This window comes from Taudactylus pleione, unplaced genomic scaffold (genome assembly GCF_031769625.1).
Source record: "Taudactylus pleione unplaced genomic scaffold, aTauple2 ptg000138l, whole genome shotgun sequence".
Taxonomy (NCBI): Eukaryota; Metazoa; Chordata; class Amphibia; order Anura; family Myobatrachidae; genus Taudactylus; species Taudactylus pleione.
In genome coordinates, this window is record NW_028284540.1 from 11,469,124 (window position 1) to 11,484,155 (window position 15,032).

Below are 15,032 nucleotides of genomic sequence, written 5' to 3' on the forward strand. Positions count from 1 at the left end.
TTTGCGGATGAACATATTTACAAATAATGCAGTGGCCACACTTAAAAAAGCCTCTTCTTTGAATCTCCCAGTTCTCAATTCTTTGTGTTTTCACCTTTAATTGACTGGGAGCCAGTATACTTTTCAAATTCTTGGCTTTCTTAAAAACAATTTTTGGTCTATCTGGTAGGACTGTATTCAGTACACCATCCATTTTCAAGATATCCCAATGCTTAGTCAGGGTTTTGTGTATCCTTTTTTCTTCTTTATTATATGTAGTGATAAAGAGGACCTCATTGTCATGTTTTCTTATCTTTTCTTTATACTTTAATAACTCAGACCTATTCATATTCTTTGCTCTTAATTTGGAGTCAATCAACAGGTTATCAGGGTAACCACTTTCCTTAAACCTATCCGAATATAATTTAAGTTGTTCCTCGCAGATGTCTTGTTCACTACAATTACGTTTAATCCTGCAGAATTGTGAAAATGGTATATTTGTTTTCCATTTATCAGCATGACCACTTTTGAAATGTACATAGGAGTTGGTGTCCACAGTTTTGATAAAAAATTTTGTTTGGATGACATTATTAGTACTCATTAAAACTAAATCCAAATAAAAATTTTAAATAATTGTTTCAATATAAAATCAATTAAGATACAAATAAAATTCTTATGTGATTCACTTAAGGTAGGATCTACAAGTAGGAATTCTCAACACGATTCTACTCCCTTTTCATGGTCTATAGACGTGTATAATGATTGGACATCGATAGTAACCCAATGATAATCCTCCTTCCAAATAAAATTCTCCAAAATTTGTAATATAGCTGTAGTGTCTTTAGTATATGACTTCAGTTTACAAACATATTTCTTCAGAAATATTTCTACATACTCTGAAATATGTGCTGTTAAGGAGTTGATGCCTGCCACTATTGGTCTCCCAGGGGGATTTTCCAGGTTCTTGTGAATTTTAGGGAGAAAATAAAAGATTGGTATCACTGGTTTCTTTTCAATCAGATATTGGAATTCATCATTCCTAATAATATCTTGTCTCAATGCATGTACCAGAATAATCCTAAATTTTTCCACAAATCCCTCTGTGGGCTCTGTATACAATTTTTTATAGGAAACAGCATCATTTAACAATCTGAGACCTTCAGTTTCATAATCCTTCCTATTCATGATGACTAGTCCTCCCCCCTTATCGGCTTGTTTGAGGACTAACTCATCTTTTTTTTTTAGCCTTTTATAGCATTTTTTTCAAAGTTGGTTAGATTATCTTTCACACCTATTCGCTGGGTAGTATTAATAGTATCACATAATTCTTTTTTCACCAATTCATAAAACATCTCTCTATCTGCCTACTTTTGGATTCTATCGGGTAGTATTTTGAAGGTGGTTTTAATCCTGACTTGGAGCAATTTATAACACTAGTTACTTCTATAGGCTCCTTTATCAAGAAATGTCTACGTAAAGTTAATTTCCTAATAAATTTATTCAAGTCAATAAATAATTGAAAATTGTTAGACTGGGCTGTGGGGGCAAACGTCAAACCTTTGCGTAAAAATGAAATCTCGGCTTCGGATAACTGATAAGATGAGAGATTAAAAATGCCTTTATCCTTTAGCTCTATAGCTTAATTTAGTTGGGTAGATTTCGTCTTTTTTTGTATTCGCTTAAGGCCCCCCCTTCTCCCTTGTCGTCTGCCAACCTTCTTTTTAGTGGTGATGATCGTCTCACCTGTTCTTGACATCCCATACTTCCCATTGGTCTTTCTCTCATGTCTGAGGCCATTGGGGATAAAAAATCGGAATCACTATTGGATTCCAATCTACTTAATGTAGAATATCGATTATGGTTCATGAAACCCACTCTTTTAGGAGTTGGGAATCTCTTAAAGGTAGGTTTGGATTTAGACTGTACTTTAGTCCATTCTCCTTGTCCCCTCTGTCTCGAATTCTCTCTATGTTTCTCCATATTCCCATTCCATTTCTTAACTCTGCCAATTTGAGGGATTTGTGGAAAAAGTTAGGATTTTTCTGGTAGATGCATTGAGACAAGATATTATTAGGATGGATGAATTCCAATATCTGATCGAAAATAACCCAGTGATACCAATCTTTTATTTTCTCCCTAAAATTCACAAGCGCCTGAAAAATCCCCCTGGGAGACCAATAGTGGCAGGCATCAACTCCTTAACAGCACATATTTCAGAGTATGTAGAAATATTTCTGAAGAAATATGTTTGTAAACTGAAGTCATATACTAAAGACACTACAGCTATATTACAAATTTTGGAGAATTTTATTTGGAAGGAGGATTATCATTGGGTTACTATCGATGTCCAATCATTATACACATCTAGACCATGAAAGGGAATAGAATCTTGTAGAGAATTCCTACTTGTAGATCCTATCTTAAGTGAATCACATAAAAATTTAAAATAATTGTGTTTCAATATAAAATTAATTAAGATACAAATAAAATTCTTAAGTGACTTTTATATACAGATATGTGGAACAGCAATGGGGACTATTTTTGCACCAAGTTTTGCCAATTTACATATGGGGAGTTGGGAGAATGCTTTCATCTATGGGAACAATGCATTTAGTGATAACATCATTTTATACCAACGTTACATAGACGATATTTTAATCGTTTGGAAGGGTCCTAGATCTAAATTTGATGATTTTATGGATTTTATTAGTGTGAATACATCTAATTTATCTTTTACATATAAATTTGATGACCACCACGTGGAATATTTGGATTTAGTTTTAATGAGTACTAATAATGTCATCCAAACTAAAAATTTTATCAAAACTGGATACCAACTCCTATGTACATTTCAAAAGTGGTCATGCTGATAAATGGAAAACAAATATACCATTTTCACAATTCTGCAGGATTAAACGTAATTGTAGTGAACAAGACATCTGCGAGGAACAACTTAAATTATATTCGGATAGGTTTAAGGAAAGGGGTTACTCTGATAATCTGTTGATTGACTCCAAGTTAAGAGCAAAGAATATGAATAGGTCTGAGTTATTAAAGTATAAAGAAAAGATAAGAAAACATGACAATGAGGTCCTCTTTATCACTACATATAATAAAGAAGAAAAAAGGATACACAAAACCCTGACTAAGCATTGGGATATCTTGAAAATGGATGGTGTACTGAATACAGTCCTACCAGATAGACCAAAAATTGTTTTTAAGAAAGCCAAGAATTTGAAAAGTATACTGGCTCCCAGTCAATTAAAGGTGAAAACACAAAGAATTGAGAACAACTGGGAGATTAACAGAAGAGGCTTTTTTAAGTGTGGCCACTGCATTATTTATAAATATGTTCATCCGCAAAACAAATCTTTTATGAATTTTGATGATTCAAAAAATTTTCCTGTTTATGAACTGCATAACAACATGGGTGATTTATATGCTAGAATGTCGGTGTGGATTGAAATATATTGGCAAAATGAAGCGACCCCTAAAAATGCGTATACAGGAACATGTACGTAGTAATAAAAATAAATTGGACAATCATAGTGTACCTAGGCATTTTAAACTGTTTCATAATTCTGAATTGAATGGTTTTAAATTTAAAGCCATAGAACACGTTAAGATGGGAGAACGAGGTGGCAATTTAGATAATACATTATCTAGACGTGAGATGTTTTGGATTTATTTTTTCAATACTATGTTTCCCAATGGCTTGAACGATAATTACGAAATTGCCCCATTTTTAGATTAGGTTTTTGATGTTCTTAAGATTATTATGTTATTATTCTAATTATTACTGTTTACTGTGTTTTTGATGTTTTCTATATTATTCATTCCTCTTCTCTCTTTAATATAGTCCTTGTTCTATTGTATTATTCTTATTGTTGATCATTATCGATTTTATGATCCTTAGGGGGTTTTTATTTTTCCATTCTATTATTATATATGATGATCTGTTATTGGTTTTATTCCCCTTGCTATATTTATATGCTCATTATTTATTAATTTTATACCTAGAGTCCAGAAGTGATGGAAGTTTGGTCATATTGATTTTGCGATCATCCTGACTATTATTTGGCTTCTATTGATATCTAGACTAAGGCAAAATGGCACCAGTCACCACTAGAGTGGTTACAAGAGGATGCGCTACAATAAAATGGCCGCCGCCACTAAGAAGCGGAGCCCGCTGGAGCTACACGCGGCTGTTGGAGCTGGGGGCACTGTGACCCTTTCAGCATATCTGGCACGCCGGTGAGTCCCAAAACGGACTTGTGAATATCCACTTCCGGTTAAGTGGAATGCACTTCCGGTTCCTGGAACGCAATCTTAATTGCGAAGTGGCGGTACACACGCCCACTAATTAAAGGATTATTTAGGGTATATATAGGTCTTTGTTATGATCCTCTCTTATCCTCCTGATGAAGTCCTGTGAATTATGATTGGACGAAACGCGTTGAGATTATTGCTGTGATTTACTGCCTGGGGCTCCTGTGATGTGATCATCTACAGATAAGCTTGCTTTTTTTTTACATTGTACAGGCATTTTTACTTTGTGTGTATTAAAATTGTTTGTGTAATAAACTACACTATGGTCTCCTTGCTTGGATGAGGAAGGAAAAGTGCTGAACGACCAGTGATTCTCATATGCTGATTTAATTGTGGATTATTCCACTGCTTAAGGTACCCCTCCACCACACAGGTGATTTAAATTGGTGAAGGGTCCAAAGGTCTATACGAGATTGCACTAGGAGGCGCTCTTTTTCCACTTTTTTTTTATATATATATATATCACATCTACCAGTGGAAAATGCTTCTGTCCAAACATTTGACCATGACAAGGCGTTTCGATGTTTTGCAGCAAGTTTCTGATTTTACGGTAAACGTGGTGGATTTCTAGCCTCTTGCTCAGGTCCTATTAAAAAAAAAAAATCTTAATTTCTTAAAAATGTTAGTATGCTCAGATATTACAATTCGAACCTGTAGTTATTTGTGAAGAGTTGTGTGAGGTGGTGAGGGTGTTGGATGAATGAGTGTGTATGAAAGTGATCACTGCATTTTCACTGCATGTGCCTGATTAGTTTCTGATCTGATCTCTCTGCTCAGTCAGTCCCAGATACTTGTCACTAATCCCTGTGAACCCCCATTCCCCAGATACTTGTCACTACACCGCACGAATCCCATGTATAGTTAATACTTTATCGACAGATGTAGAGTAAAATTGCTATAGGTGTCTTAACTTGAGATCTAGCATTAAGAACTAATGGTTGGTATGAACAATCTACCAACCTAACCCAGCATCGTGTAATGTTTCTATCATATAACAAAATCTGTAACTTAACATATGTTGTAGGTTTTAGAAGTGAATCCCCTAATGCTCAGCGGTACTCCTGTATTAACCTGGATGTCCTATATTCCAGAAGATTTCCTTTTCTGCTCCATACCATGTTTTCCCCATTCATGACTTTATATAATCTAATTTCAGGCAGCACAAATCGTCCTAATCTCTCTATTTGAACTGAACACACCGGAGTTCACAATGTTATTGGGTGCTTTGCCAAAAACATTCCAGGATGGTGCGACCAAGCTTCTGCACAACCACCTCAAGAATTCCAGCAACAGCAGCATGGTGAGGTGGCAGCATTCTGTGAGATTGTGCTTCATGTGGTGTAACAGGTCACATTTTCTTAAATAACTGCAGACTGCTCTAAACATGTAATACAAGCTTGCTGAGTTTATCAACATGATAAGAAATTAATTATTCTCACATGCTAATGATTCTACAAAAAGTATTCATTCAGCCTCAAAGTAGTCACCGTAATGGCTTTTGGAAGCTTTGTGGGATGTCTAGCTAATTTTCTGCTCGCAGCCTTTGGTGGTGCAAGCAGAAATTGGCTACCATAATGGGCAGATATGAGCACAGCATGAGCTGCCAGCGATAGCTTGCATCTTATTGAATTTGTCCCTCTATATGATTTTTGTAAGTTATTTGGCGATGTAGAAATTTCTCCCACATTTCTTTTTTTTTTTATCCCATCTTCTGATAGCTCTGTTGGGAGTTTGTACACATTTGTTTTTAATGTGACCCATTCATTTTTCTGGTTGTAGGGATCACCAAGCAATACCATGGGCCGTACACCTTCTCGACACTCCAGCAGTCGCTCAAGTCCTTTAACTTCTCCAACCAACTGTTCTCATGGTGGCCTCTCCCCAAGGTAATAAGGTCTTCTAGCAAGAGTGATTGTGATGGCCTTACTCTCAACCAGATAAATTTTTTTTTTTTTTTTTTACTTTGGTGCATGAGATTAAGGATCATTATTATAATAGTTTTTTCTTATATTTAAGTTTAAATGTGTTTGAGCAATTTGTTTTGTTGCTGTGAAATATGCTATATGTAGTTAAATTCTCTGTAGTGAAAATGCCTGTATGCTTTGCAGTCACTTGACAGTGGTAGTATACCATTGTCTATAATTGAACTAGACAAATGTTTTTTTTCCAGATGGTCACTCTAGTAAACATTACATTTGCAGCAAAGCTTTTTCATAGTTGTTACTGATAACTAGAGTAGACATTTTGAGATTTGCTTCATATTAACAACTAATCTATAAAATTTTAATCATCATTCATATTATTCCATATCTCATGATTGGGAATTAGGGATAGAAGGGTAAGGATGTGAATGTACAGTTTAGAGTGGAAGCTTACAGATACCCAATTCAGCATATTGTTTCATGCTTATATAAGTCAGTGTGTAGTGCTTGGAGGTATTTACAGTTTAATAGTTAGTATGTTTTAGTGTATAGTTGGTTCCGGGCTATTAAGTTTCTGTAACATTTTCAGGGACTAGGTTATGATGATGTCAAATGAGAAAACACCCAGCCCTTTTTTTCTTAAGCAGTGAGTAGTTATTGCACACTATAAATATATCATACACATGTATATATACATACACATTTATATATACACAAAAATCTATGTATATATACACACATGTTCAGTTTCTGTCAGTCATACTTTGACCAGGCCTGCCTCTTAAATTGAGTTTATTTAAGATTTTGCCTAAAAAAAAAACAAAGAAAAACATAAGTAATAAAAGAAACCTATACATAACCCAGCCTATTTAATAAGGAATATTAATTGTAATCTCCTTGAAGTGATAGATAAAATCAAGACAAATGGGTACAATTGTCAGAAGCAGATGTACTGTACTAAGGGCATATATGTAGCAAGTAGCATGATTAGACATATAATCTGAACCAACCAAAAAAAAGTGAAGAAAAACATATGGTAATACATGTATAGTCATCAACAGTATTAGAATTAAGGTGGAATTGGTTTAGTGGCATGGCCCTAAAACAGCATTTCCAGAGTCCAAGGCATACTTGCCTACTTTCCCTGATTGTCAGGGAGACTCCCTGAAGAGTCTAGCAATCTCCCTGATTGCACCTTACCCCCATTATGAAGCTGTTACATTAAAAAATAACAGAGATATATACATTCAAATGGGATCATAAGTATAATTTCCCAGCATTGGTTATAGGCACAATGATTCCTATGGCTACATGCATTTTCTGAAAAGTATCCATGTATTTTCATCAACAAGATGATCTTGCTAACTGCTTTGGAGCTCATTTACATTTGGACGTAAATCAATTGTATTACACGTGTCTCACATGTAGCAGTACACACCCACTTTACCACCGCGCTCACAATCTCCCTGAAATGTTTTTTCAAAAGTAGAAAAGTATGGTCCAAGGTCTGAGAAATCAGATTTGACAAAGGGAGACTACAGCCATTTGGCTCAGATTCTGTCAAATTCTGCCAGTGCATTTCTAACAGAGTAAACAAACAAGACCCATTCAGCAAAACATGGGCCTATAGGGGCCATTCATGTTTGGACAATACCTAATTCAGCCAACTTTAAAACATAAACAATTTTGTCTGGTATACTTGTAGAAGAGGTCTTTATCGAGGGTACCTAATAAACCTATCCTAGGATCAAAGTTGGAAAGGGTCAACACTATAGAGGATATGGCTTAACACACTCTCCACCAGAACCCCTGAACTACAGAGCACTCCCAGAAAAGTTGTAAAAAGGTTGTCTCCAGAGCACAAAACGAGCAAAAAGGTTGTCTCCAGAGCACTTCTCCCTTCAAATACGCATAGTCAGCAATTTGTTGAAAGCGAGCTGATACTGTGATCACCAGACAATATCATCCAGCGCTACGGAAAAAATAGTTTTCCATAGATGGTGGAAGGGCATATTGTGCGAGTTCTCCCCCATACTGGCCTGCACACACATGGGGGGTACTTTGCCGTGAGAGAAGGGAGTCTCCTATTTCAAATGATGTGTCCCCTTAGTAATTATTGGCTGGTGATCATCAGACAATAAGTGGAACAGTACACACAATTTCCACAGATTGGGGGGATCTAAAGGCCATATATTCCCCATCATGTATCAAATAATAAAGTAGTTCCTCATTTAATTCGGTAGGTTGTCTAGTTGCTAAATGGGTAGGCCTTGTTTGGCTACCATTTTCTTCCTATAAATAGGAAGTGTTTAAATCAAGACTGCTTATTTTGATCAGAAATTCTGCCAGACTTTACACAGTACCATTTTTCTTTGAAAATCTGCTTCATATTCAAGGTCACTTCATTTTATCAATAAAGTGCCATCCGAGCAAGGCTATATGCTGTTGCCTCAGTTACATTAACACAGAATTGCCTGTGCTCTTGCATGCTCACTTTCAGACAACATCCTGTAAGCTTCCAGTCTCTTTTGTATTAATTATTTTATACGTTAACACATTTTCGGGACAATTAGATTCCCGTATGTCTTTACTGTGTTAATTGATCCTTTGCTTGGAAATAAACATACAGGTCAGTATTTGGTGACAAAAACTATTATGCTCTTTGTAGATTGCATGTAGAATGTGTGTACAGCACAAGATAATATAGTATTTGTTTATATAAGTCAGACTTTTAAAAGCAGTTTCTGTCTGGTTTGGGGATTGAAAATGCTGCTTGGCCTGTGTGTAAATGTGACCAGCAGGCAGAGCCGGATTTAGACCTCATGGGGCCCTAGGCAAGATACTAGTTTGGGGCCCCCTCCCTCAAACAATCCATAGCACTATATGTGAGTTCCTGATTCATGCCCTTACATAATTTTTTTGTTTTTCCTCCTTATGCTCAACTATTTAAAGCTTTAAACATTACGGACATTAAAACATTAAAATGGAAAATGAATACACAGTGCAAAAATAATGTGCATATATAATACAAAATAATGTATTTAAACTTTTAACGCCTGATGTCATAGAAAGTGCAAACAATGTAGTACAAAATAATTTATATTAACGTTGATTACCTGATAGCAGAGAAAATGCAAACAGTGGGGGGAATTCAATTCAGTGCGATGTTGAATAGCAACGGGAGGGAGCTCCCGAAGCTATTCAATACACAGCGCTATTTGGGCGGGCAAAGGATTTCATCTTGCGCCCCCCTGGGGATGCGAGTAGAAATCCGACAAAGGTGACGGGCGCGCAGCTATTTTACTGCTTAGCGCAGGCTAATAGCCGCGCACCCGGCACTTTAGTCAGAGAATGCTGGCTCTCGCGCCTTAATACCCTTGTTAAGTTGCTAGAACTGGGATTCTCCGACATAGCGCACTGAATTGAATAGCACCTGGAGCTCCCTCCTGGCGCTATTCAATTCGCTTTGAATTGAATTCCCCCACAGTGTTTATAATACAAAATAATGTATTATTAACTTTTAACGCCTACTCGAAAAAATCAAGGTTATAACAAAAAATAATTTTTTTTAACTCCTTATATAAAAAAAAGTGCAAATGGCTTTCAATGCTTTATATCAGAAAGTTCAAACAATGTTAACCAAATCTTTTTTTTTTTTTTTACTTTTAACACTTGATCTAAAACACTCTTCAAACAATCTTTTGACAAAGTTAGTTATATTAACTTTTAATACCTGATATCAAAGTGCAAACAATGTAACTAAAAAAAAAAATCCCTGATCACTATACAGTTATAATTTCTTTTCACAAATATAGTATCACTTTAACTTTACAAATATTGCTACAGTTTTACTCTGCTTGTTTTTTTTTTTTTTTTTGCAAAAGCATCCACTAGGTCTTTGAAGTCCAGTTGTTTAACAAGACCTGATTCCACCGCCATCAAAGATAGTGCTGATAGACGATCTTGGCCCATGGTGGTTCTTCTTTCATTTTTAATTCGTTTTAGACAGGAAAATGACCTCTCTCCACTGGCATTAGCAATAGGCATACATAAAAATATACGTAACATGTTTTCTGTATTGGGAAATGTATCCTGGAGATCATGGTCAATTATATACTGCCTCATTGCCAATGGGTTAACCTCCTGAGGTAACATTGAAGAACATTGGATAAATTCTTCAGTAAAACTTTCTTCAAGATCATCTGGGTAACTGCTTTGCAGGTTATCTGCCACACTGCACAGCTCATTTATGGGTATTCCAGCTGATGGTTTAAGAATCGCAAATCGCCTATTGATGTTTTTGTAGGACTTGTTTTGTTTCTTCAACTCCACAAGAAGACGATCTATTATTATATTGATGGTATCGAAAATTTATTTTTCTCTTGCTGAAATATGCGGTTCATCATCGTTCTTTTCCTCATCATGAAAAGGTTTCTTTTTTTTGAGCGCTTTCCTTCACCTGGATAAGAATGGTTGGGTGTCATTTCTTTAGCTTCAATTTCAAAATTGTCAAAAGAATCTCTAATTTTTTGAACATATTCCTCCAGTGAACTGTAGAGATTCACAACTTCGTCGATATAAACATTTATTTTTTGCAAAGTCTTACTTGTTGCATCCAACCTTTCAAGAATGTTTCCCCATACAACAAGCAAGATAGTTGTTTCAAAAGCATTGCAGTTGCTTTTCCAGAGCTTTTGCTTCTCCTCGAGCATTCGCAGGTTGTTGTTCTGAGTCCTTCAATTCATTGAGTGCATCACCAACATACTTGTAGCCTCTTCTTAATGTTTTTGTAGCATCAGCACGAGCTGACCATCTTGTGCTTGACAATCTTTTTAGGGAAAGGTGTCCAGATCCTTTGCTGAGATGTTTAGTGAGTATTTCTCATCGATGAGTTGATGAAGAAAAAAAGGTATAAAGGCACTCCAAAAAATGAAAGAACGATACAGCTGTTACACAAGAATCAGCAGCACATGCTCCCACTAGATTGAGTGAGTGAGCAGAACAAGGTACATACAATGCTAAAGGATTTATTGCACAAATTCTTGCTTGCAATCCATTTCATTTGCCAGACATATTGCTGGCATTGTCATAGCTTTGTCCTCGACAGTTGCAAATGTCAATATTTTTATCAGAAAGCACTGATAGTAAAGTGCTTTCAAGGTGCTCTCCAGTATGGGAATGTATTGCCACAAATCCTAAAGATCGTTCTACTGGTCCATCTTTGTTCACATATCTCACAACTATTGCTAGTTGATCAACATGACTAAGATCCGGAGTGGAGTCCACAATAACAGAATAATATTTGGCCCTTTTGAGCTCTTTGACTATTGTATCCAAAACTTTAGCTCCCATAAGGTCAATAAATTCCTCCACTGTGGTTGAGGACATGTAATAACTTACTCCACTTCCTGCTCCTCCATATTGCTTGATATGATTTTCAAGAAACGTATCAAATTGGGCATTCAGTTCTAGGCACCCAAGGAAACACCCATTCTGTGGAGAACCAAATAACTCATCATTCCCACGAAAGGGTGAAGCACGTTCACCTAGGAACTTGATAACGGCAACAACTCTCTTTAAAACTTCTCTCCAGTAGTTCTGTTCTTTATCCATTTGTAAAGCAAGGGCATGGTCTATCCGGCAACTATGTTTGGCTCTTTGTGTGAACTTCATTACACAACTGCGATGATCACTTGATATTTCATGCTCCTTAAACCGTGATCCAGCATTTTTCCATTCCATTAAATCCAGCTGTTGCAAGGGTATGTGATGTACTGCTGTACAGTTTACAAGGGATGCAAAATACAGTGCCTTTTGATTGAGTATATAAGCCAATCGCGGTGAACACTTTCACCATTAATCTTTTTTCTCCAAAAAAGATCTGGAGTCAGAAGTCGTGTACCATCAGAATAGTTTCTCCTGGATGCTGAAAAATCTGACAAAGTATTTTTTAATGGGTTACGGGTAAAATATTCTCTCATGGGTTCTGTAATGTTATTACCCAGTCCCCAGTCGGCGGGATCATGAGGATAACTTACAATTATATCATCTGCCGTAGATTTTTTGGTTGTATCTTGTGATCCTGACAAGGCGGTAGACGATTTCTGAATGCTCGCTGTCTGAAGATCTGCAATTTCTTTAATGAAAGCAAAAGAGGTCTGTTGTACATCTGCTGCTTCTATGTCATGGGATGTTCCAGACTGCAGGCTTGTGGTATTGGAGGTTTCCTCTGAGTAGGGAGAGCAAGCAAGCAAGAACTGAGAAGTTCCTGGTGCATCAAGTTCAGGTTCCTTAAGAGACTGTAGGAATCTTCGGACTTATGAAAGACTGCATAAATTTTTGTTGTTTCAGTGCTTCCTTTTCCACCTCTTTCTTCTTCTTTCGTTTAGCAGATCCAGATGCGTGCTTATACATCCTGACTTGATGGAGAAATCAAAGCAATATTTCAATAGGAAAGTGTAATAGCAATCAAATTAGACATTGTATTTCCCTACTGAAAATGCCATCATGATAGATTAATCAAAATTCAAACAGAACATCAAAGTTACTAATCCTGCACAATATATAATGTACATTTACCTCTCACATTGTACCCAACTCAATAAATTGCCATTGTTACAGCCATTCATAAATAAAGAAGAAATTACATACTGATGGTTCCTGGACAACACTGATCAACCCTGCTAAATATCTTACAACACAGGCTCTCAAACTCTGTCCTCAGGACACCAAACAATTAATGTTTTCCAACTTTCCTCACAGGATCACGAGTGGAATAATTAGCTCCACCTGTGGCTCTTTTAAAATAAGTCTATGAGTAATGACTACACCTGTGCACCTGCTAGGTGACCTGGAAAGTGTGACCTGTTTTGGGTCCTGAAGACTGAGTTTGATAACCACTGTCTTACAATTTCCAAACAGAGTACAGCACTTTCCCTACCAGGAAAAGCTGTTGTCTAATGGTGCGTACACATGGGACGATCAGTCGGCGATAACAATATCGCTGACTGATCTTCCCGGTGTGCTGGATGATCGATATCGCTCATCCAGCACACCACCAACGACGGCCCAGTGACCCGCGACCAACGATCGCGGTTCTCTATGTAACCTGGATGATATCGTCCAGGTTGGCCTGCATGCATGGCCGATGGACAATATTGTTATCGTCCATACGTGCCCGCACATCACTGCTCGTTTGAGGGTTGGAAGGTACAAAAAAATTAACGATCTGAACAATAACAATATGAACTATATCGTTATCATTCATATCGTTCATTAAAATCGGACCGTGTGGAAACACCATAACTACAAGCCCCTGCAAAGTCCAAACACCATGTATAAACATAAATACATTTTTGTTCTTTCACATACAGAATTCTCTACACATACAGAAATACATATAAAAGTAAAAGACTATGGGGTCTATGTACTAATAATCACGGTACTTCTGTGACTTATGTACCCAACTCGCAAGGGATTTTTTATATTTTAATGAAAATATGTACAAAGAACATGCAGGGACAGTGGTTGCGGTAACCGCTGTCCCTGCGAGTTATATACCCAGCAAATTGCAGAAGTTTTTCACAGAAGTGACAAATTCAGTGCCAACTTCCGGAACCGGCTGGGGACTGCGGGGGAGAGATCTAAAGATCTCCCTCCTGCCCCTTGTGCCTCCATAGGCTTACAGTAGTTTACACCATCTGAAACTAGTGTAAACTACTGGGGCTAAACGCCAAAAAGCTTAGCTATTTGGAGTTTAATACATAGGGGTCATTGATAATAATGGGGACTGCAATCTGCAGCGCTAATTAGCACTTTGCCAGATATTTATGTGAAATCTCCTGCATTGTGCTTTTGTTACATAGGTAGTTTACATAAAATTATGCAGAAACTGCCATTTCTGTATAATTTTATATAACAGAATGATACATAGGCCCCATGTCTTTTGTGCTTTAGTTAGGTATGTTAAGATGCATCTGGGACAGGATAAGATTATATATATGTAAGCTCTCAAAAGCAGGGCCCTCTTCCCTCATGTGCTTTTTTTTAATTTACTTATACTATCATATATGCCATACCCCTTTGGTCTCTGCTGCCCTGTTGCAGGAACATTTATAAAGTTTGTCCTTGTCCTGCTACAGTATGTGTTCTAGTCACAGTTGTCTTGTATTGCTCATTTGTTTATATACTCTGTAAGGGTGCTGCACATAAATAAAGGTTTTTTTTATTTATATATATATATATATATATATATATAATGTACCGTATATACTCGAGTATAAGTCCACCCGAATATAAGCCGAGGTACCTACTTTTACCACAAAAAACTGGGAAAACTTATTGACTTGAGTACAAGCCTAGGGTGGGAAATGGCAGCAGCTGGTAGTGCCCCCAGTAGTAATTCCCCCTGGTTGTGCCCCCAGTAGTAATTCCCCCTGGTTGTGCCCCCAGTAGTAATCCCTCCTGGTAGTGCCCCCAGTGGTAATCCCCCCTTTCAGTGCCTCCAGTAGTAATCCCCCCCTGGTAGTACCCCCAGTGGTAATCCCTCCCTTTTAGTGCCCCCAGTAGTAATCCCCCCCTGGTAGTATCCCCAGTGGTAATCCCTCCCTTTTAGTGCCCCCAGTAGTAATCCCCCCCTGGTAGTACCCCCAGTGGTAATCCCCCCTTTTAGTGCCCGCTGTAGTAACCCCCCCCCCCTGGTAGTACCCCCAGTGGTACTCCCCCCTTTTAGTGCCCCCTGTAGTAATCCCCCCCCTGGTAGTACCCCCAGTGGTAATCCCCCCTTTTAGTGCCCCCTGTAGT

The 15,032-nt window shown here is 37.4% G+C and overlaps 1 protein-coding gene across 13 annotated transcripts in view; it reads left to right on the forward strand.

Moving 5' to 3' along the window:
• The window catches only part of CLASP1 (cytoplasmic linker associated protein 1), a 483,598-nt gene that overhangs the window by 412,972 nt on the left and 55,594 nt on the right, over positions 1–15,032 (forward strand). For all 13 annotated transcript variants that reach the window (XM_088473663.1, XM_088473650.1, XM_088473651.1 and 10 more), the window contains 2 exons: positions 5,465–5,608; positions 6,088–6,194. In XM_088473663.1, coding sequence (XP_088329789.1) covers positions 5,465–5,608; positions 6,088–6,194 — 251 coding nt within the window. The remainder of the gene's footprint in view (positions 1–5,464; positions 5,609–6,087; positions 6,195–15,032) is intronic.